Below are 26,711 nucleotides of genomic sequence, written 5' to 3'. Positions count from 1 at the left end.
CACCTTTTTCTGTAATACAAACATTTTAGAAGAAATTATTCAATTTTATGATTTTTATTTTATTTTAATTTTACCTTTTGCCGGAAGGGAATTCGAACAGCGAACCACACAGTTTGTAAGGATCAAAGAAGTAGCCGATCAATTGCCCAAGGAAAAATAAAATGTTAATTTTGTAATAACAAGCCACAACCACCAACTTAATTCAATATCGCTCCCTGTTAAATAGCGCTCCAAGCTACTAAACACATATATGTTTATAGGCTATTTCTAAATTAATATATGTTTGCATCCAAGCATATTATATTTACAAACATTTTATGTCCCAAACAAAATATGTTCTAACATATATGTCCCAAACATGTTATGCTAGTTTATGAACATTATATGCTTGCACTCAAAAATATTGTGTTTAAAAATTTGTGTTCCAAACATATAATGTTTATAGCCAAACATATGAAAAACAGTCTTTTTCATCCGTGCAGTAAAAAATTTGTGATAGTAATCAAAATGTATCGAATACGCAAACAGAGCTAAATGCCTTAGATATTGTTACAGTCTCACAGAAGTGAAATTAAAATGAAAATAATATGCATTGTAAGTGAAATAAAGCCTTTAAGTTTGTTAAATTTCAATCAAAAATGTGACTTTTGATACAAAAAAAATTAGCTTTTTTTCTAGCTATTTTTTAGCATTTTTTAGATTTTTTTAGATATTTTTTTGGGCAAATCTAGCGGTTTTTGGTGAAACAATTCTGGCAACGCTGATTGTGATACCACATTGGTGAACTTCTCTCTTATCACTGAGTGCTGCCTGATTCCATGTTAAGCTCAATGACAAGGGACCTCCTTTTTATAGCCGAGTCCGAACGGCGTTCCACATCACTTAGAGAAGTTTTGAAACCCCCAGAAATGTCACCAGCATTACTGAGGTAGGATAATCCACCGCTGCAAAACTTTTTGGTGTTCGGTCGAAGAAGGAATCGAACCCACGACCTTGTGTATGCAAGGCGGGTATGTTAACCATTGCACCACGGTGGCTCCCTTCCAATAAAGTAAAGAAACACAGTGTTGATTGAAGGAAATAATATTTAAATAAACCTCACCAAATTGCATAAATTTCAACTATGTTTCATAATTTGTTGTGCTAATTCTAACACAGGAATATTAGACAAAAAATATCCAGGTCTTGAAAAACATTCTCGCAATTGTGAATCAAAGTTTCGCAATATCTCAGCTGACAAGTTCATGCAATACCATTTTGAGAGCTATATTGAATCGATGCTAGTTTTAAGATAAATTTCTACCAGCCTTTCCGGAGTCTTATGAAGGAAGGAGGATATGCTAATAGATCGGAAATCATTCGCATCTGAGTGCAAAGATTCTCCCGCTTTAGGGATGAAATCGACTTTTGTCTCTTTCCACTTTCCTCACAGAGGAAAAGCTAGCACGGTTTAAAAGATTTAGTCCTTACACTAATGATTTTGATATTTATTCCTAGACAAAGAAGCGGATGTTTGGAGGATATCTTTAACACATAAATCTTTTTTTTTCAGTTTGAGTTTTGCGATATTGATACTAGGAAAAAAATTTTAATGTATGCATTATTCCTGCTAGTTTCTTCATGTGCTATCAAAGTCTCTTTAAAACCATGTTAACGACAACTCAAGTTTCCAAATTCAGTCTCTACTGTTTAGACGAAACAGGGTTGAACCCATGCCCTTTGTATGCAAGGCGGGCACGCTAACCATTACATCGCGGTGGCTTCTACTTTTCTCATCGCAATGTGAAACGCCGTTCGGGCTCGGCTATAAAAAGGAGGTTCTTTATTTGTGTATTTAACACAGAATCAGGCAGCACTGATTGATAACATTCCCCACTGGAGCTAGTGGAGCTAGTTATAATACAATATAATCGGTCCACCAATTAGAATTGCCTCATTTTCTCAGACATCACTAACCAAAAATTCATAAACTTACATTGTAGACATTGACGATTTCAGCTTCGTTAGGGTCTTCCAAATTCACATTCGATGTTTTCGACTCGCTGCAATGAGGATATCAATTAGTTATACTAAATCGAATATCTCCTGTAGAGATTCTACACACCCAACGGCATAAATCTCAGCAAATTCTTTCAAGGTGATAGTATCGGAAACCTCATTATCTCCTAGGTTCAATTCCTTGCCTGTACTGAAAACTTTAGCGAATAGATGTATGATCTCACCCGATATGCTACTTGCATCATAGGCAATTTCAAGACTGTCAGTCATTCCGTCGTCCATTTGTTGACCTCTATTCAGATCACACAACATACTTGAGTCCTTTATATTAAATTTGCAATTCGGAGGTATTTTGGCGAATGTCATGTGATTCGAGGAGCTGACACTTAATTGCGGTAAATAGGCGGTTTCGCCCCGGTTAGATATTTCATAGGTAACACTTATCACTTGGCTGCTGCCCAAAACATAGGTGTGGCTAAGGGAAAACACATAAAACGAATCACATCTACTAAAATCTGGGGCATGCAAAATACCTACTTTAAATAGCTTGTTACTTTTAAATCAGCAACACACATTTCCGATTTACAACCAGTATTGAAGATAATTTTCTCCGTATGTTTTGTGGGTTGGGCAGGATCGAGGGCAGCACAATGTTCACAGAAGCCTAAAATACACACAAAAAATATTTGTTTTATCTTTGGTCACTAAATTAATTGATCCAATTGAAATTGCTTAAATCGCGTACAGTGCTGTCCAAAACATCTAAAATCACATCGCCTGTTGAAAATAAACCGTAATCGCAATGAAAATAAAAATATCAAGACCGAGGCTTTAATAAAATATTGTTGCTTACTACCAAGGCTGTGGAGTCGGAGTCTGAAGATTTTGTTCGACTCCGACTCCGGCCAAACCTAAATTTTAAAAACATAAATTTAACTATAACTAACATATACGAAAATTTGATACCATTGAGTTCTTCAATCGATCAATAACTGTAATTGCGGTGAAACTTCCAGTAATAGAGATTATTCTATGTTTTATAAAAGGTTAGACTGGAAGATGGGTTGAATCAATTGTAACATTTGTGTTCTATTTGTAACATTTCTAAATATCGATCTTAATTTTTATGTGTTATTGATTTTATTTGTAGACTTCAAACACACGTAGATTTATTTTGGTGCCACAAAATAAACCTACACTGCGCCCCAATGTGCACTGGAAAAAAGCATGTCCGGTTCCAAAGATTTTGTCTTTACTTTAAAAATGTTGGTATTGATTCCGAGGCAAAGAAGCGGAGAATACAAGTAAAGATACTTTTAAGACACAATTCTCTTTCAAATTTGGGTTTTGTGTACTTGCTTCTAGGAAGCAAATTTAACCTTTCACTTTTTCAGCTTTTTTTCTTCATATGCTATCAAAGTCCTTTAAAAACTAGTTAACGACAACTTTATTTTACAATTAATACTCGACTTCCAGTAGAAATTATGCTATGTTTCAAGTAAAAAAACGTCTTTAAAATAAAGTTTTGAAAAATATGTCCTATATTTGAACAATTTTTTGCTTTGTAATCAAGATGCCAAAAGACAACCAATTTAACGAGAATTTCTTTAAATTTAAAGAATTTTTCTGAATTATTAAAGTCAAGTTGACCTTAGCCCAAACATTTTTTCTTTCAAGTTATGATACCCATTTTTAAGTGAAATCACTGAATTATAATGATAATAATAATAATATCATGATGGTTAGGTTAGGTTAGGTTAAAGTGGCAGATTAAGATTCAGGGTCACTTAGACTATTCAGTCCATTGTGATACCACATTAACTAAAAGTACCTATTACATATGGGCACTTCTAGTTTTAACCGCTGAACCTTCTTGATTATTTTTCTTTGTTGAACCAACCAGATTGTTCCAAAAAACATTAGCAGACTGCTTAAGTTAACGTTTTCACGTTTCAATATCATGATAATAATAACAATAATGATCATTGAAAAGTTTATCGATTTTAGAACAAGGGAAAAAACTTTATATTAGAGAAATGCGTCTTCTACGCTAAGCAAAATTTGCATTCGTATTTTAAAGACATGGAATTTTTGACCTCATGACAATATTTTTTCAGTGTGGAACAGGGTATTATAAGTTAGTGCATATGTTTTCAACACCCAAAAGGAGACGAGATCGTTACATGGCCTCCTTGTCAATAATGCTCAGAGCTTTTGATCACGGTTGCCACCGTCGCAAAAAAAATCTACTACCATTTGGAGAAAATTTTACCAAAAATCTTTCAAATTTAAAAACAAATCTTAATCTGAAAACTTTTTATCACCTTGGTTGTTAGATAAAGATTGTTTTCTTTGAAAGAATTTTTTTGTTAAGTTACTACTTCCCTAAAAAGGGAGAACTTAATTACAATGGACTTTGGCGAAATGGACCAACACGAAAATTAAAGTTTTTAAAGATATTGAATATGTATAGAATTTTTTTTTTCAAAATTTTATTTCTATAGAAAATTTTGTCAAAATTTTAGTTCTATAGAAAATGTTGCCAAAATTTTAGTTCTATAGAAAATTTTTTCCAAATTTTATTTCTATAGAAAATTTTGTCAAAATTTTAGTTCTATAGAAAATTTTGTCAAAATTTTAGTTCTATAGAAAATTTTTTCAAACTTTAATTTCTATAGAAAATTTTGGCAAAATTTTATTCTTAAAGAAAATTTTGTTATATTTCATTTTAGCCTGATACCGAAACAGGCAATTGACGTCCAAATGCATTATATCTAATTATACAATTATTTTTCGAGCTTTATGGACAGATATAGATTAAGGAACATGGTTAATAGAGCCATTGAAAAGAAAACGCCAGATACAAATCTATACACGCCTGGACTGTACATGTTTCGGTTCGGGCGAATGAACCTTTCCACAGCCTTTAGTATAGATCTGGCTGGGAGAGATAACTCAATTTTGGGCCCTTTATGCTAACTCCTTATGGAGAAAACATTTGGGAGATTTCTTCTTACAAATTGAATCATCTTTTCTCCCACTGTCAAATTTTTATTTCTATAGAAAATTTTGTCAACAAATTATTTCTATGGGAAATTTTGTTAAAAATTTATTTCTATAGAAAATTTTGTCAAAATGTTATGCAACCGTGCTTCTGAATCGATGTAGCCATGTCTGTCTGTCTGTCAACGCATTTTTGTGATCAAAGTCTAGGTCGCAGTTTTATTTTAGTCTAATCCACAAGAATGTGTTTTGGTCAGAATAGAACCCTATTGAGTTTGGAAGAAATCAATTCAGATATAGATATAGCTCCCATATATTCAGATATAGATATAGCTCCCATTAGACTTTCCTTATTTGTTTTTGTTTTTTACTTCTTGAAGCCGAATTATTTGTTCAAAATTTTGTGTTTTTATAACGGGGCGTCAATGTAGGTTTATGTCATAATTTTTATTTATTAATAATAGAAGCCAATTGGCCTAAATTTCTTTTAGACCTCTAAAATTCGAAGATTTGTCGGTACACGCAAAGAAAAAAAAACGTTTGGAAAACGTGTACCGAAAACGTTTTTCTTTTGTTAGAGTTTTTTGAATTGCTTCGAAAATTTTAAACTTTTATCAACAAAAAAATTCGTTTGTTACAAAATTTTTATTTTTTCAACAAAAAATAGTTATGTTTGAAACAACAACACAGTCCATTTCGTTTATATCAAACGCTGTTATTTTCTGACTTTAGGTCTTTAATAAGACACATTTTACAGTTCAAAATTTAATATACTACAATGTAATGTTGAACATTTTTTCGGAATCTTCCGAACATATCTGGAATATATGTTTAAAATAAAAAAAACTTTAGTCGAAGCAGGGATCGAACCCACGACCCTTGGCATGCAAGTCGGACGTAGCAACCACTGCACCACGGTGCCAAACTAAATATTTTTTTCTGTTAAATAAACTTTATTTGTTTCTGTTAAATAAACTTTATTCGGTTCGTGGGCGCCGCAAGCTATGCTATATAAATGTAACGTATATGGATATTTATCTATTGATGACCATAACAGGTACATAGCTCAGTGGTTAGTGTGTTGGCTTACAAAGTGCATGGTCCGCGGTATGATTCTCCGCCCTGGCGAAGGTAAAATTAAAAAAAAAAGTTATAAAATCAAATAATTTTTTCTACATTGTTTGTATTACAGAAAATGGCGCTAAGACCTAAAAAACCTCGTGGAAGTGAGAAAGGTGTGAGGGAAAATGCAATTAGCAAGAAAACAATGTTTTTTTTTTGAGTTTGTCCTTATGAAATTGTTTTTACATCCTGGAAAAGAATTTCACCCAGAAAAAAGGGGCTCTAATGCCAACTGAACTTTATTTTAGTTCATGAAGATTATTTGATTTTAGTTTAATTTTGTACAATATGAGTAAATGTTCCTTATTTGAATAATTTTTTTGCTAACTTTAATGGCGTGAACTAAAAATAAGAAAAAAAGTTGTATAAAAATATAATGCACAATTTTACTAAAAAATAAAATAGTTCATATTTTCCTAAAATGGCAGAAGTTTGCTGGAATTGAGTTCATAAGTCTCTCAAATGAGTAAATTTTACTAAACTTGTGAATGTCATATAGCGTATACACCCTCAAAAAAAATCTCTTCTTTAACATATGTTCCAAACATATTTTGCAGGAAGCACATATATTATTGCATACTGCCGAAACATTAATATGTTTGTTTTATGTAAACATATTATATGTTTGGAAGCATTTTGAGCCAAAAATATTATATGCTTGGAAGAATTTTTCCCAAACATACTCGTAATTTTCACTTCCACGAAATTTTTTAGTTATTGGCACCTTTTTCTGTAATACAAATAATGTTGAAGAAATTATTCACTTTTATAAATTTTTTAAATTTTACCTTTCGCCTGCACGGAGAATCGAACCGAGGACCATACAGTTTGTAAGCCAACACACTATCCACTGGGCTACGTAGCTGTTATAGTAACCAGCAGATAAATATCGTTATAACTTACATTTATATAGCATAGTTTGCAGCGCCCACGAGCCCATGCAAACATAACATTATTTAACAGAAACATACATTTGTTTGGCACGTGGAGCAGTGGTTAGCATGTCTGTCTTGCATACAAAGGGTCGTGGGTTCAATCCCTGCTCCGACAGAACATTTTTTTTGTTTTTTTTTTGTAATTTACACATTTATATTTATACTATATTAAATTTTTTTAAATGAAACTTCGAAATGTGTGTTATTAAAGATTTATAGTCAGTAACAGTGCTTGATATAAACGAAATTGACTGATTTTTGGATAAAATATTATTTTTTATTGCAAAAATAAAAATTTTTTAATAAAAACCTGTTTTTGTACAAAACTTTAAAATTTGGAAGGAATTCAAAAACTAACAAAAGAAGAATGTGGAGTCGAGTATAAACATTTATACATAATTTTATAATATAAACATAAATTTATTTAGGAGTGAACAGTTTTTTACTAGCATTTAACACCATTGCTCTAAAATTCCTTTTATTTTTCTTTAATAATTCATTTTAAAGAAAATAAACTTTTTAAATTGTTTTAGCTGTAAAACTCGAACTTAATGCCCGCTTTTATATTTGATGGTGTCCGTCAACTCCTCGTGGACTACTTTTTAATAAAGAGGAACTAAAGTTTGTTTTTTTACATTTTACTGTGTAATTTTTCACTATTTCCTCCTTATTTCATTTTACTGTCCCAACTCTAAAAAGAGTATAGTGCCCTTTCGTTATTTTTATGAAGACCCCTGATTTATTTTAACGAAAAATTGTGCCCATAATGCCAAAATGATAAACAAAACACATGTTCACACATGCATAAAATGCTGCTCTCAAGGCGAAAACATATGCAGTTTGTTTTTCAAATGTCTATTCTCTTGGTTCCGAATGTCTATTCTCTTTATTCAAATTAAATAATATTTAGACTTAAGCATATCAAATATTTAGCCTTATCATAAAACAGTTTTCCGAAACAACATACAAGCGGTTTCACAGAAATTGTTCTTTTTTCATTCTCTCGCTTTGTTCTGTTGATATCTTTCGTCAACCCTCCCGGTTTCCATCTCTATTTCTTTCTCTATACTCTCTTTTTGTCGCTCTCTGAATAAAATATCACAACATATATATGTTTACTCGAAATTTGTTAATTTATATATGTTTACATTCACACATATTATTTTTATGAAACATTCATGCCCCAAACATAATATATTCTAACATATTAACATAGATGTCCCAAACATTTAGTGTTAGTTTAGGAACATTACATGTTCGCACTTAAATATATTGTGGTTTAAAATCGTGTCCGAAACACTTTTTGTTTATATCGGAGCATATGAAAAACATATTTTTCTAACAGTGTAGCGCTAAAGACATTTTACCAATTTTTAAATCCAATTTTTTCTTTCAACATATGAAATTTTCTTAAACAAGAGAAAAAAATTAAATATTTTTAATAAATTTTCTTCAATTTGACAAAAAGTATCAACTTATTTGTAACATGTTGCAATTAGAAAACTATTTTAGTTAAAATTTTCTAAAATAAACCCACATTTTCTTCCACGGTGAGTTCACTTTTTTTTGGGTGTTTCATGTTTGTCCGCGGAATTATTTTCGTGAACGTGTTTTCCGATATTCGTTACTCACTCAATCACACTTTCACGACTCACACGTGAGTCACGAAAATTTTCGTGAGTCACGAGAATTTCGTGTCACGTGCACACCTCTAGTCGAGGCTGATGTAAAATGCTGGAGTCGGAGTCGAGCAAAATTGGCTCGACTACACAGCCCTGCTTACTGCATCAGTTTTAAGGATCTTAGAGAATAAGGAAACTACCAACCAGCGTTATCGTTGAGAATTTCTGAAAAGTGGCACAAAAAGTGGCATTCGCAATAAAAAGTGACAAACTCATTTCAAACAAGTGGCACACTTTTTATATGAAAAGAAGTGACAATTAAACGCATTTATGCCACTTTTTTATATAGAAATTTGAAGTAAATTTTTATTTTAGATCCTCATAAAACTATGAATTACTTTATCTCAATTTTGCTTAAAGCCATTCCTTGAAATTTAATATAAAGAAGATTATCTCATTTTTTTCTGCACTAGAAAATTTTCTTTGCATACTTTTAGGTGAAACAATCATCCACTGAGAACATTATGACGCTAAGTGGAAATTGTACTCCAAATTTTGTATTCGACTGGAAATCTCGATTATTTGTAAAAACACGGATCATATGCTTAATTTTAATGGCTTTTGAGATGAAAATGTATAAAATAAACCCTATTTAAAAGTGGCACAACAAAAAAGTGACACAAAAGTATCTCCGCTTGAAAAAAGTGGCCAATTTGCCACTACATTTTGCAAAACGTTAACACTGCTAACAACAAAAAATTTTTGATAATTTACAAAGTTAGTTCAAAATATGACTCCACTCCACTGACTTCACTCCATTATGACTATTTGGCAATTGGATTTAAACTATAAAATTCTCATTATGTGAGTAATTACTTAGACTAGGACTATGGTAGAGTAGTTGTCAATGTTTTGAACAGCACTGTATATGATCAATCATCCTAGCCTGTTGAAAAATTAATTGGCCCAATTGAAAGTTGATTATTGATTGATCTCAATTAACTATTTAATTGAATATTTTTTCTTCTTCAATTAAGTTTGCAATTATAACAATTATTGGTGATACTTTTTCCCTTTTCTGAAGGTTTTCAATCAATCCTACCTCCTGATTGGGGGATGCCATTAATGAGATGATAATTAAGCTCCAATGGCATTGGCTTATACACATCGGCATGACGAAAGCTAACTTCACAGTTCAAATTTCGGCATTGCTTCTCAGTGGAGGCAGTGACATTCAATTGGATATAATGTGAACTGGTAGAGTCTATTGCAATACGTTTGAATTGTGGATCCATAATCACCCTCAAGAACAAATCTTGAGTTTTAATTTTTGGGGAATTTGTTGAAATTTGGTAACAGACTGTAACCTGGAACGAGGATTGAGTTGGGGGTATTTCTCTAGACTCTACAGCGATAGTAGCTTCAATGGAAACGACTGGATAGGTTCGATATACAAACACAGTCTCCGCATTTGGTGCTCCAATGGCAAAATCATTGTAGCCATTATCATCTATATCGGAACCTTTGGATAGACCATGACCAAACATTGGCGCGCTGCGGTATTCCGATTCCATAGACTTGGGATAATCCAAACGTTGACTCGGCTTGTCTCGTAGACCCCTTTTGCTGCCCATATAAATGAATACCGAACCACCATCTGCAAAGGGCGCTCCCACAGCGATGTCATTGAAACCATCCAGATCAATGTCACCCAAACTGGTGAGAGTGGTGCCGAACCTTCCGCCACCCAAGATTGGAGAGACAATGAGTTTTCGATCGAAATTAAACTGCAAATATTGGGGATAGTTCAATTATCGTTATTATGGTATTTTCGACAGATGTTACTCACATTTCCCAGATTGATAAACACATAGATAGCTCCATCATCGTGTGATTCGTCTGTAGCATATTGTGGAGCCGAAATTATAACATCGGTCACTCCATCTCCATTAATGTCCTCCGCAAGTACAGCATATCCAAAATACTCTCCAAACTGAAGACCACGACACACATAGTGCTTATCAATTTTACTTGGAAAGTGATAATCATAAATATAAGCCTTTTAGGTGAAAAAAAAATAATTATAAAAACCCTTCAAAAATTGCTATAGATTGGCGATACCTCTCCAGATTGTTCATTGCCTCGAGGGGCAGACGCCACATACATCAATCTGTCACGATTTTTAAAATCAAAATATCCAGAGCCCACAGCGTAACCGAAATAAGAGTCGGCCGCCTTTATAAAGAATTTCGGATTTGGTGTGAGAATTTGTCGTAGAATTTTTTTATCGGTATGATAGCGTATCACAGAGCCTCTCCAGTTGCTGATTCCCGGGGCGCCAATGACGAATTGTTCCCCGTCGGCTGCGATATGAGCACTAAACCCTAATTCAGCAAACATGTAATGATAGGTACCTTCACCATCATCGTACGTTCTAATCTGATCATTCACTACTCTCAGTGGGGAAATTGGCTCAACATTGGTAGGTAACTCAGCCAAGGTATTAGGTATCCAATAGCATATGCCACGCATATGGTAAGCATTCCCCGTTGAGGACAAAAGTCTTGGGGCACAGACAATTAATTTATCGGTATCTTTGTTACCTCCATCCATAGATGCTCCCAGCCATTGGTATTCCCGCTTTTCAGAAAGGTAGTATAGGGCATTCCTATGTGTATTTATATCGTCTCGTTGCTCGAATACATAGGGAATACAATTGCTTGCACTTCGAATAGGACACCGGTATATAGCACCAGTTTCATTAATTCCATTTTGTAAAATTAAATTGGACTGAGCACGTGGTGCCCCAACGATTATGCTGCAAACGAAAAAATAACAAAATTAAAAATCAACAATAACTTCATATTGATTTTCAAGCAACAGTCTACGTTGAATCACTCTATCACTTTGGAATAGACTTTTTCTTAAAAACTCTAAGGAATATTTGCACCCTGAAAAAGAATTATATATTTGGATATGACCAGAGCACTCATTTAATGCTTATTAAGACCATCACGGGTATAATATTGTTACGTTTTTATATTTAGACGTTTTTAATTACCCCTCAATTAAAATACTATTCCTTTCAATAACGTTTATCTACAATTTATTTACTATGACTTTACACTAATTCACTTTACAATTCGTTCACACTGATGTTATTCGTTTGACGCTTTGATCAAGACTGACTCGTTAGCAGCATGTGAGCGCTTTTATATATGACGGTTTGGCAATGCGAGAATATTCTGGCAGCACTACAATATTCTGGCAACGCCAGAACATTCTTTGACAACGCTAGAAGAATCTACGAGCATTAAGTTATTCACCTGGTGCAGTGTTGCCAGGTTGGGGGTTTCCCCCAAATTTAGGGATTTTTTACACGTTTAGGGGGATTTTTAGGTGTAACATTTATTTGGGGGGATTTTTGGGGGTAAAAAAATATTTTAGATCTTATAAAGTGGAGCAATTCTCAACAAAATTTGGAACAATTCTGGCATGAATTTTGAGAAAAAATAAAGGAAGTCAACCCATGTTCCTATATAAAGGGTGATTCTTTTGAGGTTAGGATTTTCATGCATTAGTATTTGACAGATCATGTGGGATTTCAGACATGGTGTCAAAGAGAAAGATGCTCAGTATGCTTTGACATTTCATCATGAATAGCCGAACGATCTGCCACAACGTCGAATTTTCAGTGAATGGGCCCTAGAAAAGTTGGCAGAAAATCCGCTTTTTTATCGACAAATTTTGTTCAGCGATGAGGCTCATTTCTGGTTGAATGGCTACGTAAATAAGCAAAATTGCCGCATTTGGAGTGAAGAGCAACCAGAAGCCGTTCAAGAACTGCCCATGCATCCCGAAAAATGCACTGTTTGGTGTGGTTTGTACGCTGGTGGAATCATTGGACCGTATTTTTTCAAAGATGCTGTTGGACGCAACGTTACGGTGAATGGCGATCGCTATCGTTCGATGCTAACAAACTTTTTGTTGCCAAAAATGGAAGAACTGAACTTGGTTGACATGTGGTTTCAACAAGATGGCGCTACATGCCACACAGCTCGCGATTCTATGGCCATTTTGAGGGAAAACTTCGGAGAACAATTCATCTCAAGAAATGGACCGGTAAGTTGGCCACCAAGATCATGCGATTTGACGCCTTTAGACTATTTTTTGTGGGGCTACGTCAAGTCTAAAGTCTACAGAAATAAGCCAGCAACTATTCCAGCTTTGGAAGACAACATTTCCGAAGAAATTCGGGCTATTCCGGCCGAAATGCTCGAAAAAGTTGCCCAAAATTGGACTTTCCGAATGGACCACCTAAGACGCAGCCGCGGTCAACATTTAAATGAAATTATCTTCAAAAAGTAAATGTCATGGACCAATCTAACGTTTCAAATAAAGAACCGATGAGATTTTGCAAATTTTATGCGTTTTTTTTTTTTTTAAAAAGTTATCAAGCTCTTAACAAATCACCCTTTACAAGCAAGTATGCAGTGACATTCTTTTTCAAACGCATCTGTTGAAGGGGCATTTTTAATATTTGATACAATTAAAAACAAGGTTAGGTTAGGTTAGGTTAGGTTAGGTGGCAGCCCGATGTATCAAGCTCACTTAGACTATTCAGTCCATTGTGATACCACACTGGCGAACTTCTCTCGTTTCACTGCCCGATTCCATGTTAAGCTCAATGTAAAGGGATCTCCTTTTTATAGACGAGTCCGAACGGCGTTCCACATTGCAGTGCAACCACCTAGAGAAGCTTTGAAACCCTCAGAAATGTCATCAGCATTACTGAGGTGGGGTAATCCACCGCTGAAAAACTTTTTGGTGTTCGGTCGAAGCAGGAATCGCACCGGAATTTGTGACAAGTGGTGTAATGATTTTATCTAATGATTTTTATTTACTTCAAAAGAAAATTTTTAGCATAAAAAAACTTATTTTGTCTAAAATTTTGTTCCTCAGAAAAATCGTCTTTCAGTTTATATATTTGTGTTAAATCTACAGAATTTTTAACGAAATTTTGGGCCTCTTTTTGTATTATTTACATACTTAAACATTTTTGGGGGTTTTGTAAAAAGTCTAGACCAATTTAGGGTTTTTTTCTTAAGATTTGGGGGAAGAATCAAAAATTACCTGGCAACACTGACCTGGTGGCTGCCGAACACATATACACTCACATAGATATATGCTCGCATTACTACAACAACAATAACAATGACAATAGGCAATGAGATGAAATGAGAATGCAAAATAACAAAGCAAAGGGATTGTTATACTATGAGAGAGTAAGAACTAACATTTCGATATGAAGATAAGCAAACAAAAGAAATTTAGGAAAGTACCAGAAAATGAATAGATGATTCCAACAAGTGATAACGAAATTTTATCGTTATAATTTGAAATTTTAAATTAACACAGAAAAAATTTTCACGAAAATTTTTCCAATTAAAATCTTAATTGAGTTTTAAAAAATATTCAATTAAAAATTTAATTGATTTAACAATTTTTTTAATTGAAATAAAAATCAATCACACAAATTAATTAAAAATTTATTTAAATTAAAATTAATTTTTAATTGACTGTCAATTAATTTTTTAATTGATACTATAATTTCTGTGATTGAAGACATTTCAATTAAAAAAATTAATTGAATCAATTAATTTCGTTATTGAATCAGAAAAAAAATTCTTTGTGTGAACGGAAACTAATTTAAATAAACTTAAATCTATAATTATCAAATTCGTAACAATACTCTTCTCACGAAGACAACAATTATGGACTAAAAGTACACTGAAAGAACAATATTCTAGATACAATCGACGATCCGTTTATCATAAATTCGGGGTTATTGCTGTAAGAAAATACAAAAGAAGAAATTCATTGCAGAGGAAAATATTTATTCTCTGTCTGTATATACGGCTGTAAGTTCGGCCGGACTGAATCTTAATTCCAAAATCGTTACTCACAAACGGAATGTTCACAATTTCCTTTTCGCTGTACGAAGTTGACTCTTTTACAGAAATTGAAAGCAGTTTAATAAAAACTAACTCAAAAAAACAACCTTTTTTTAACTCTTTTGGTTGTATTCAGTTCTCAGCATTTTTCTGTAATACAAACAATGTTGATTTTATAATTCCTCAAATTTTACCTTTTGTCCAGATGGTGAATCGAATCGTAGACCATACAGCTTGTAAGCAAACAAACTACCGACTGGTCCATGTAGCTCTTATTGTCAACAACATACAACTATCGTTATAGCTATCTACAGTGTTGCCAATATTTTTTATTAAAATGACCCATTAAAAGAATTCAAGAGGAAAGTGAACAATTTGGATATTGTTTATTCATATCTCGCCCACGCTTACAATTTACTTCCTTTTAATGCTTCATCGGACATGCTTTTGCAAAAGTAATCAAGTTTAAGAGTAATTGTAATGGACTAAATTTGGTAATAAGTTTTTAGCTTCAATCACAAAATTAATTGTTCCAAATAATTTTTAATTGAAATTGCTTCCTACATGGAAATGAACAAATTGTCCATTTTTTTAATAGTAATTGTAAATCTTCACCAATATTTAATGGTTACACTAAAAAAACGATGCCCGGTCCCAAAGATTTTGTCTTTACTTTAACAATTTCGGTATTGATTCCGAGCCAAAGAAGCGGAGAATACAAGTAAGGATACTTTTAAGACACAATTCTCTTTTAAATTTGGGTTTTGTGTACTTGCTTCTAGGAAGAAAATTTTAATTTTTCGTTTTTTCAGCTTTGTTTCTTCATATGCTATCAAAGTCCGTTAAAAAGGAGTAAACGACAACTTTATTTTCCAAATTAAGACTCGACTTCCAGTAGAAATTATGCTATGTCTCAAATAAAAAAGTCTTTAAAATACAGTGTAGAAAATATGTTCTAGTTTTGAACGATTTTTAGCTTTGTAGTCAAGATGCAAAAATACAACAGACTTAAAGACAAAGATTTTTTCTGAATTATTAAAGTCAAGTTGACCTTACCCCAAAAAAATTACTTTCGTGTTATGATACCCATTTTTAAATCAAATCACTTAATTATAAGGACAATACGACTTCATTGAAAAGTTTATCGACTTTTAGACAAGGGAAAAAACTTTATATTAGAGAAATGCGTCTTCTATGCTAAGCAAAATTTGCATTCGAATTTTAAGCACATGAAATCTTTGGCCTCACGACAATATTTTTTTCAGTGTAATTGAATTTTGTATATATAAAAAACAAGAAAACGTAACAAATTCCAAATAGAGGTGTGCACGTAAGCAATATTTGACTCACGGCCCGTATTTTTGGCAGGACTGACGTTCACGCACATCTACGAAATGAAAAATCCGCATTTACGCAAACTCACGAGATGAACACAATCAATTACGAAAACCTTTTAAAGAATCACACTCACTAGTGGAAAATTTTTATTGACGCATTCTCACGATCTGCACCAACGAACAGGCAACCAAACCACTGAAAGCTGGCTATTACCCCAACAATAAAAGTAAACTTCATTTTTCAAAAATTTCGTTTCCGAAAAAAGAAATTAATGTTTGCTTGTGTAAAAAAGACAAGTTTTTTCTTGTCCAAAAATCGAACTTTTCAATCAATTAGTTTTCTCCTTATATGCAGTATTGCCAGTATTGGCTATTTTCCCCCAAATCGGGGATAGTTTCCCATGAATGGGTGGTTTTAATGGGAAAATTTCAAAGTCTGTTCAGTATATTAAATCAGGTTTAGAGTTATTTTATATGAAATTCTTCTACTTGCTTAGAAAAGTACAGGGAATCTTCAAAATAAAAATACAAACGTTCCTTCTATTTATTCCACGACATTTCTTTGGGGCCCAAGAGCTAATTTAGAATTTACTCTGCTTCCTAAGGAATTGTTCTACTACTGTGAAATTATGCTGAAAAAAATCATGCCCGGTTCCAAAGATTTTGTCTTTACACTAATGATTTTGGTTTTGATTCCGAGCCAAAGAAGCGGAGAATTGAAGTAAGGATACTTGTAAGACAAACTTGCCTTTTAAATGTAAGTTTTGCGTACTTGATTTTAGGTAGAAAATGTTAACCTATTAGTTTTGTCTGTTTTTTTTTTCTTCATGCGCAATTAGAGTAATTTAAAAACGTCCCAGCAAAAAAATATGGAAGTTTTTCCAAAGGCACAACTTTAAAAACACTTCCAAAAATGTCCTCCCAAAGACGTTCTTTATTTTAAATACACAGGAAATTCTTTTAATTCAATTTTTTTAGCTCGCTTTTTTCATATTTTTAATGAGTAATTTTGACTTTTTTTCTCAAATAGGGTAAAAACAGATTACGAATTAATAAAATGGTACAAAAATATTAAAATTTTGTCGAAACAAATGCTAAATCCTAGTCTAGAAAATTTGCAAATTTTTGAAAAAATTTAACGTCAAACGTTGCAGACAAGCAATAGAAAGCATTAAAATCGTAAAAAATATATATAAAAATCATTTATTTGGCAAAATATTGCAAAATTTTTTAATTCACATCCAAAACACTGAATTCGAATCACACCTTAAGAAGTGATGCAAATTCAGTGCAACGGCTATTGAAATAGTGGACATCCGTCCTATGATAAGCCCATCTTAAATTCAGCGCTTCTGCTCCAATTTTGCACCACTTCCGGATCCAAAAAGAACATTTTTACTACTTTTTTGGCGACGCTTTTTTTGCTGTTTAAATTGTTTAAATTTTATTTCTATCGAAAAATTTATTTCTATATCAAAATTTTGTCAAAAATTTATTTCTATAGAAAATTTCAACAAAATTTTATTTCTATTAAAAATTTCAACAAAATTGTTTTAAATTTTATATCTATCGAAAATTTAATTTCTATAGCAAAATTATTGTCGAAAATTTCTATAGCAAAATTTTGTACAAATCTTATTTCTATAGACTATTTTGTCAAATTTGTTTTTTCTATAGAAAACTTCAACAAAATTTTATTTCTATAGGAAATTTTGTCAAAATTTTATTTCTATAGAAAATTTTTTCACAATTTTATTTCCATAAAAAAATTTTGTCAAAATTTTTATATCTATAGAAAATTTTCTCAAAAATTTTATTTTTATAGACACTTTTCTCAAAAATTTTATTTCTATTGGCACTTTTCTCAAAATTTTATTTCTATGAAAAATGTTGTTAAAATTTTATTTCTATAGAAAAATTTGTCAAAATTAAATTTCTAAAGAAAATTTTCTCAAAATTTTATTTCCATAGCAAATTAAAAAAAAAATCTTATTTCTTTAGAAAATTTCAACAAATTTTATTTCTATAAAAAATTTCAACCAAATTTTATTTCTATAGACAATGTTGGCAAAATTGTATTTCTTCTAAAAATTTTATTTCTATAAAAAATTTTTTCATAATTTTATTTCTATAGAAATTTTTGTGAACATTCTATAGCAATAAAATTTTGACAAAATTGTCTATAGAAATAAAATTTCAACAAAATTTTCTACAGAAATAAAATTATGACAAAATTTTCTATAGAAATAAAATTTTGACAAAATTGTCTATAGAAATAAAATGTAAACAAAATTTGCTATAGAATTAAAATTTTGACAAATTTTTCTATAAAAAAATAAAATTTTGCAAAATTGTCTATAGAAATGAAACTTAGCAAAAATTGTCTATAGAAATAAAATTTTGCAAAAATTTTCTATAGAAATAATTTTCTGTATAAATAAAATTTTGACAACATTTTCTATAGAAGTAAAATTTTGTCAAAATTTTCAATAGAAATAAAATGTTGACAACATTTTCTATAGAAATAAAATTTTGACAAAGTTTTCTACAGAAATAAAATTTTGACAAATAGAAATAAAATTTTAACAATACTTTCGATAGAAATAAAATTTTAAGAAAATTTCTACAGAAATAAAATTTTGACAAAATTTTCTATAGAAATAAAACATTGACTAAATTTTCTATAGAAATAAAATTTTGAGAAAATTTTCTATAGAAAGAAAATTTTGACAAAATTTTCTATAGAAAGAAAATTTTGACAAAATTTTTTTATAGATATACAATTTTGACAAAATGTTCTACAGAAATAAAATTTTGACAAAATTTTCTATAGAAATGAAATTTTGACAAAACATTGTATAGAAATAGAATTTTTGACAAAATATTGCTAAAGAAATAAAATTTTCTATAGAAATAAAAGTTTGCCAACATTTTTCACAGAAATAAAATTTGGACATAATTATACCCTGCGCCACACTGTGGAACAGGGTATTATACAGGTATACGACAACTTAAATTTTCAAATTGAGGCTCAACTCCAAGTAGAAATTCTGCAATGTTTCATGTAAAAATCGTCTTAAAACTAAAGTGTTGAAAAACATTAGCTATTTTTAAACGCTGTTTTGCTTTGTTTGTCAACATGCAAAAGATTCTCATTTTTAAGTTGTATCACTTAATTATAAGGAAATAACGACTTTATAGAAAAGTTTAACCTCTTTTGGACAACGAATACAACTTTATATGAAAGAAATGCGTCTGTTATGCTAAACAAAAACGAATTCGTATTTTAAGGACATGAAATCTTTGGTCTCACGACGATATTTGTTTCAGTGTGATCGAACTCCCAGTTTTCTTTCTCGAACATTTAGAAGATGACTTTCATAAGACAATAATTCGATGACTATACCCATAATTAATTTTGATGGGGTTTGTATCGAATGATATTTTGAACTCGCGTCCTCTTGTTTGTGTTTTGAAATCTTCACCTTATTATAACTCGTAAACAGGCATAACAAAAGCTGCATATTTAAAATTATAACGGATTTTCTACAGCAGAGCCTATTCCTTGACTTTTTTCAAAAAACTCTTCAATAATATATAGGGGACTTTTGTAGGGAATTTCAATTTAAATTGGGGATTTTTAAACGTCCCACACGCACACAAAAACCATGTTTGGACATGGTTGCCGCATCCATTTAATACTTATCTAGAGCATGTAATTGTCGCGAAAACCATGTATTTTGTCTTTGTAAAAATAGTTTTCGAGCGGAGAAAAATGTATGGTGGCAATAAGCATTTGAATGGTTCTCAAATACCGCAAACATGTTCTATCATTTAAATAATAGAATTTGAGACCATTAAATGGTCGAGAAAATCATGTACCTGACCATTCAATTTTTTTTTACTTTTTTTACAGGGAAAAAAGTATTTTTATAGGTTAAGTATAGACATGTCTAGAACCATTACATGGCCATAAAGACCATTTAGTTTTTTAACTTGTTTGCAGCGAAAAGAATTTTATAAAAACATTGAGCAGGTACACACGATTTTCATTTTGCGCGTCAGTCGTGTGTTGATTGTTTCTTGGAATGGACGGAGAATACGGAATTATTGTGTTTTGTGTTAATTTATTTATTCAGAAGTGGCACGTGGTTTTATGTGAACACAAAAATGGAAAGTGTAATTGAAAAAAATGTACCTGATTTTTGTTCTGCATTTTGCTATATGGTATCATTTATTTTTATTTGCAGTTACAACCAGGGATCCGGAGCGGAGCGTGGAGCGGAGCGTGGAGCGGAGCGTGGAGCGGAGCGGAGCAAGCCCTTTTTTTGCCGGAGCGGGAGCGGCATTTCTAAAATCCGGAGCGGAGCGGTTTCCAAATGAAAAACCGCTCCGCTCCGAATAAAATATTACTTGAATGAAATGTGTAACTTTGAAATTACACTGTGTAGGTAATTTCAAATATAGCTAGTACTTAGCGTAGTGTGAGTAAACGTTTAAAATGTACGATATGTATTTTTGTACGTACGTACATTGGGGAAAACACAACGTGTTTTTTAGTAATTGTTTTCAAAAACGGCAAATGTCAAAATATATATCTAGTATGTGTTGTAAAAGTAACAACAGTACTTTCGATCAATTTCATCCCGTATTACTACAAAGATGTTTGTAATGAACGTCAAATAAATGCAATTAAACGATCTTATTTATATTTAATTTTTTAGTTTTCTACACTGAAAAAAATATTGTCGTGAAGTCAAAGATTCCATGTCCTTAGAATAAGAATGCAAATTTTGCTTAACATGGAAGACGCATTTCTCTAAAATAAAGTTTTTTTTTTCTTGTCCAAAAGGCAATAAACTTTTGAATGAAGTTGTAATGTCCTTATAATTAAGAGGTTTTACTTAAAAATGTGTATCATAACATGAAAGATAACATTTTTGAGGTAAGGTCAACGTGACTTTAATAATTAAGAAAAATTCTTTAAAATTAATAAAATTGTCTTTAAATTTGTTTCCTTTTTGCATCTTGCCTACAAAGCAAAAAATCGTTAAAAAATAAGACATGTTTTTCAACACTTTATTTTAAAGACGCTTTTTACTTGAAACATATCATAATTTCTACTGGAAGTCGAGTCTTAATATGGAAAAAGGGAGCCACCGTGGTGCAATGGTTAGCATGCCCGCCTTGCATACACAAGGTCGTGGGTTCGATTCCTGCTACGACCGAACACCAAAATGTTTTTCAGCGGTGGATTATCCCACCTCAGTAATGCTGGTGACATTTCTGAGGGTTTCAAAGCTTCTCTAAGTGGTTTCACTGGAATGTGGAACGCCGTTCGGACTCGGCTATAAAAAGGAGGTCCCTTGTCATTGAGCTTAACATGGAATCGGGCAGCACTCAGTGATAAGAGAGAAGTTCACCGCTGTGGTATCACAATGGACTGAATGGTCTAAGTGAGCCTGATACATCGGGCAGCCACATAACCTAACCTAACCTAACCTAATATGGAAAAAAAAAATAACTCGTTAACTCGTTTTTAAAGGATTTTGATAACAACTGACGAAAAAAAATCTAAAAAAATTAAAAATTAACATTTGCTTCCTAGAAGCAAGTACATAACCCCCAAATTTAAAAGAGAATTACGTCTTTAAAGTATCCTTACTTGTATTCTCCGCTTCTTTGGCTCGGAATCAATACCCAAACTGTTAAAGTAAAGACAAAATCTTTGGAACCGGGCATGCTTTTTTTCATTCACATTTGCTTTACTATTGTACTATATCCTAGCATTCTCTTATTTCTGATATTAGTTCTCGAAAATTTAATTAAAATTATGGATAGTTTCAATTTTGGTTGAAAAATGTGCGCATATACATTTATTATACAATAAAGGGGAAAAAAGCGAAATTAGGTAACACTACACTCAAAAAAAAGTGAACTCACTATTTCACTAAAGCCAATTTAACTATATTTTAGTTCATGAAATTATTATATTTGGAGAAAGTTTCATTTACTCTAATAACTTTTTGCGAACGTTAGTTAAATGAACTAAAAGACGGGGAAAAATATACAGAAATTAAGCATAGAGATTTACTAAATTCGTATTTCTCATAAAATAGTTCATTATTTCTTCAAATTTGTAAATTTTACTACAAAAGCGTCCATCATGAACTTCGTATGTCACTAAAGACATTCTTGCAATTTTGAACTACAATTTTTTCCTTCAAACTACAAAATTTTCTTTATCAAGTGAAAAAAATTATTTATGTGTAATAAATTTTCTTGAATTTGTCGAAAAATATTTACTTATTTTTGTGATATCGGCGTGATGTCAGCGTTTGTAATACTGTTTAGTTAAAATTTTCTAAAAATATACAAAATTTTCTAAAATTAACCAAAAGTTTTCTTCCTGGTGGGTTCACTGTTTTTTCAGTGTAGATCTGAGTAAGAATATTCGTAGGTATACCACGGACTGATGTCGATGGAGGTTGTTGCAAACATAAACATACACACACACATTACAAATATAACAAAACCTCTTCTCTACGTCTGTTGCAAAACAAAAAAAAAACTTTCGGAGAGTAGTACTTCTACTCTGTGTATAGACTTTCAATTCCAATCAGCGTTGCCGTTTTGGTCCGATCGGACCAAAATTGGTCCAAAAGATTTCTAATTTTTAAATTTGGTCCATTTTCATAAATTTGGTTTCTATCACATATTAAATAGTAGAAGGTGCACCGCAAAGAATATTGTCGGGAGGCCAAATATTTCACATGCTTAAAATACGAATACGAATTTTCTTAGAATAGAAGACGTATTTCTCTGAAAAAAGTTTTTCCTTGTCTAAAAGTCTCTAAACTTTTCAATGAAGTCTGTTTGTCCTCATAGCTAAGTGATTCGACATAAAAATGTGTATCCTAACATGAATGCAAATTTCGTTTTAATGAAGTCAAAATGGATTTAATATTTCTGAAAAAATCTTTAAAATTAATAAAATATTTCAACACATTGTTGTAAAGTCATTATACCCTAAACCACATAATGGTTAGGGTATAATAAGTTTGATCTGCCAAAAAATGTGCCTACAAGAAATATTGATTTTAGACCCCATAAAATATATACCGATCGACTCAGAATCACCTCCTGAGTCGATCTAGCGCTTGGCATCCGTCCGCCCATCCGTCCGTCTGTCCATGTATTTGTTGTTCACAGGATTTCGGTCGCAATTATTAACCGATTTTGATGAAATTTGGTACGGGGAGTTTTTTTGGGCACAAGGACGAAAGTTATTGAATTTGGAAGAAATCGGATCAAATTTAGATATAGCTTCCATATATATGTATTGCCCGATTTCGACAAATGGGGTCACGTTGCACTTTTTTTACTAACCGATCGTCGTCAAATTTAGCACAAAATAATCTTCTGTATCACCCTTTAAGTCTGAAAATTTCATCGAAATCGGTTCAGATTTAGATATAGGTCCCATATATATGTATCGCCCGATTTTGTCAAATTAGGTTATAAAACCCTTATTTATCAACCGATCTTACTCAAAGTTGGCGAAATGTTATCTTCTATAGCACTAACTATATGTGCAAAAAATCATCGAAATCGGTTCAGATTTAGCTATAGCTCCCATATATGTACCGCCCGATTTTTCTAAATAAAATAAAACTCAATTGAACAAATAATACAATGTTTGTACTATAATTTTCTCGAAGAGGAGCGGAGCGGAGCGATTTTTTTTCTCGGAGCGGAGCGAGGAGCGGAGCGGTTTTTTTTTCTCCGGAGCGGGAGCGGAGCGGAGCGAAAAAAATGGACCGCTCCGGAACCCTGGTTACAACATGTCTGCGTTGGTACATTTGATGGGTACAAAGTAAATATTGAATGATTACTTATTGTTGAAATTGAACCAAAATGGAGTGTGTAAAAATATGTGAAGTTTGCTTGCACGACATTATACATACAAATAAGCAATGAATTAATTTATAAATAAATAAAAACAAATAAATAAAGTTAATTTTGTGTTTGTCTTTTCTCAAGTGGCGTCCTTTTTTCGACGATGAAAAAAGCTTTTTCATAAAGTTCAAACCATTTTAGGTTGAGCATGTTCTTTTAACTAGGAGAAAAACATTTTTAATGAATACCATAACATTTTAAATCGTGACCATTGTCTTTCCATTCAAACAAAATTCTTTTTATCAATATAATAACATTTTAGATGAGGACAATTATATTTTTCTTAGAACCATGTTCACCGAGCCAACATGGTTGCAGGTTAAAATGTTACGTAGTCGCCGCAGAAATAGCTCCTATCATATTATTTTGCTCTCCGAATATGATTGTGACAATCATGTTTTTTCTCTGCGTGCAAGAAAGAGCCATAAAAATACAGGCAACTAAGCAGAAAAGGTCACCTTGGCTTTAATAGTTCGGAAAAGTTCTTTTTTAGTGATATTGTCTTTAAATTTGTTGACTTCTTCTATCTTATCTACAAAGCTTAGAAAGGGTTCAATAATAGAAGATATCTTTCAAGACTTTTTAGAGACCTTTTTACTTGAAGCATATCAAAACTTGAAAGTTGGGTCTGAATTTGGAAATTTTAATTGTCGTTAATATGGGCTTTTATAGCACAAATTTGTTTCCTAGGTACGCAAAACTCAAATTTAAGAGAATTTTTCCTTAAAGGAAGTTTTACTAATATTCTCCGCTTCTTTGGAATCAATATCCAAATCATTAGTATAAAGCCAAAATCGTTGGAACCGGGATGCTGGTTTAGTGCGAAAACAAAATTTTTGAGTTTTTATAAAATTACCCCTTAAAAACGTAAAAGTTCATTAGAAAGATACTTTACATTTATCACTTGAAAGAGAGATATGATTTCTTAAGAAATTGTGTAGCAGAATTGTTCACTTACGCAAGTAGTATAACGGACACACACACACACTGGAATCCGAAAGTACATTTATAGGCAAACTATATTCACGTCCTCTAGAAAAACGTCTCCTTTTAATGTAAAAAATTCTCGACAAAATTTTCAATCATGAATAGAAAATCTCAATGGTCGTTTGTCTCAAATTTTGGTTGAGAAGAAAAATCTATTTATACCCTTCACCACTACTGTGGTACAGGGTATAATAAGTTTGTGCATTTGTATGTAACGCCAAGAAGGAAAAGTCTGAGACCCATCGTTTAGTATACCGATCGTCTTATAATTAAATTCTGAGTCGATTTAGCGATGTCCGTCTGTCTGTCTGTTGGTGTATTTTTGTGTGTAAAGTACAGCTCGCAGTTTTAGTCCGATTGTCCTAAAATTTGGTATAGGGTCCTGTTTCGGCTCAAACACGATCCCTATTGATTTTGGAAAAAATCGGTTCAGATTTAAGTATAGCTGCCATATATATTTTTCACCGATCTGGTCATAATTGGCGTGTATATCAACCGATCTTCCTCAAATTCTGTACATCCGAATATTTTATGAGTCTCGGAAAACTTGCAAAATATCAGCCAAATCGGTTCAGATTTAGATATAGCTCCCATATATAGCTTTCGCCCGATTTACACTCATTTGCCCACAGAGGCCAATTTTTTGCTCCGATTTAGTTGAAATTTTGCATAGGGAGTAGAATTAGCATTGTAACTATGCGTGCCAAATTTGGTTGAAATCGGTTCAGATTTGGATATATCTCCCATATATAGCTTTCGCCCGATCTACACTCATATGACCACGGAGGCCAATTTTTAACTCCGATTTAGTTGAAATTTTGCACAGGAATGGTCAAAATACCAACATTTTCCTTGTTAAATCACCACTGCTTAGTCGAAAAGTTGTATAAATGACTCTAATTTTCCTAAACTTTTAATACATATATATCGAGCGATAAATCATAAATAAACTTTTGCGAAGTTTCCTTAAAATTGCTTCAGATTTAAATGTTTCCCATATTTTTTTTACTAAAATTGTGTTCCACCCTAGTGCACTAGCCAACTTAAATTTTGAGTCTATAGATTTTGTAAAAGTCTATCAAATTCTGTCCAAATCGAGTGATATTTAAATGTATTTATTTGGGACAAACCTTTATATATAGCACCCAACACATTTGACGGGTGTGATATGGTATCGAAAATTTAGATCTACAAAGTGGTGCAGGGTATAATATAGTCGGCCCCGCCCGACTTTAGACTTTCCTTACTTGTTTTTATGTGTACACGCTTACAGCTTTTACCGCATTACACAATGGCTTACCCTTGCTTTCTTAAGTTCAGAGTTAAACCAAAATATGATGATCGATATTTTGGTAGTTCAGTAATCAATTGTGGGTCTTTGATAATGGCGTCTGGTGTTGGGGACAAGTTGTAGCCTTCAACATACGAACAAATTGCTAAAAACACACTCACAAAATTAATTGTACGAAATTTAAGGGAGAATTTTATCATTTTTATATGTTTCGAAGAAATTTTCCGCGCATATATAAAAATGTATATGTTTATTATAGTGTACTTGAATTCCGAAATAGCATTAAATCAGCCCTGGTCCATAGACCGCGTTAAACTAACGGAAGAATTATATTATACCGTAAAATGAACATCAGCATAATGAACATAACTTCGATATGACGCATTGGAAATGACCACAAACCACAAATGTGACTAAAATACCAAGAAGTTGGGTGCAGAAATCTAATTCAACTCACTGTTGTATGGACCTCTCATATGTACCCTATAATAACAAGCATATCT

The 26,711-nt window shown here is 32.2% G+C and overlaps 1 protein-coding gene across 1 annotated transcript in view; it reads right to left on the bottom strand.

Moving 5' to 3' along the window:
• LOC142240514 (integrin alpha-PS3-like) overlaps window positions 1–26,504 on the bottom strand; it is a 34,378-nt gene extending 7,874 nt beyond the window's left edge. Inside the window, exons 1-7 of the mRNA XM_075312210.1 lie at window positions 26,218–26,504; window positions 10,802–11,498; window positions 10,530–10,739; window positions 9,783–10,467; window positions 2,536–2,662; window positions 2,105–2,473; window positions 1,976–2,042 (exon numbers count right to left, since the gene is read on the bottom strand). Coding sequence (XP_075168325.1) covers window positions 1,976–2,042; window positions 2,105–2,473; window positions 2,536–2,662; window positions 9,783–10,467; window positions 10,530–10,739; window positions 10,802–11,498; window positions 26,218–26,408 — 2,346 coding nt within the window. The 5' untranslated portion in view covers window positions 26,409–26,504. The remainder of the gene's footprint in view (window positions 1–1,975; window positions 2,043–2,104; window positions 2,474–2,535; window positions 2,663–9,782; window positions 10,468–10,529; window positions 10,740–10,801; window positions 11,499–26,217) is intronic.
• Between the last annotated feature and the right edge of the window lie 207 nt (window positions 26,505–26,711).

The sequence above is a fragment of the Haematobia irritans genome, chromosome 5 (assembly GCF_050003625.1).
Source record: "Haematobia irritans isolate KBUSLIRL chromosome 5, ASM5000362v1, whole genome shotgun sequence".
In the NCBI taxonomy this organism is placed as follows: domain Eukaryota; kingdom Metazoa; phylum Arthropoda; class Insecta; order Diptera; family Muscidae; genus Haematobia; species Haematobia irritans.
This window is presented reverse-complemented; position numbering and strand designations above follow the sequence as displayed.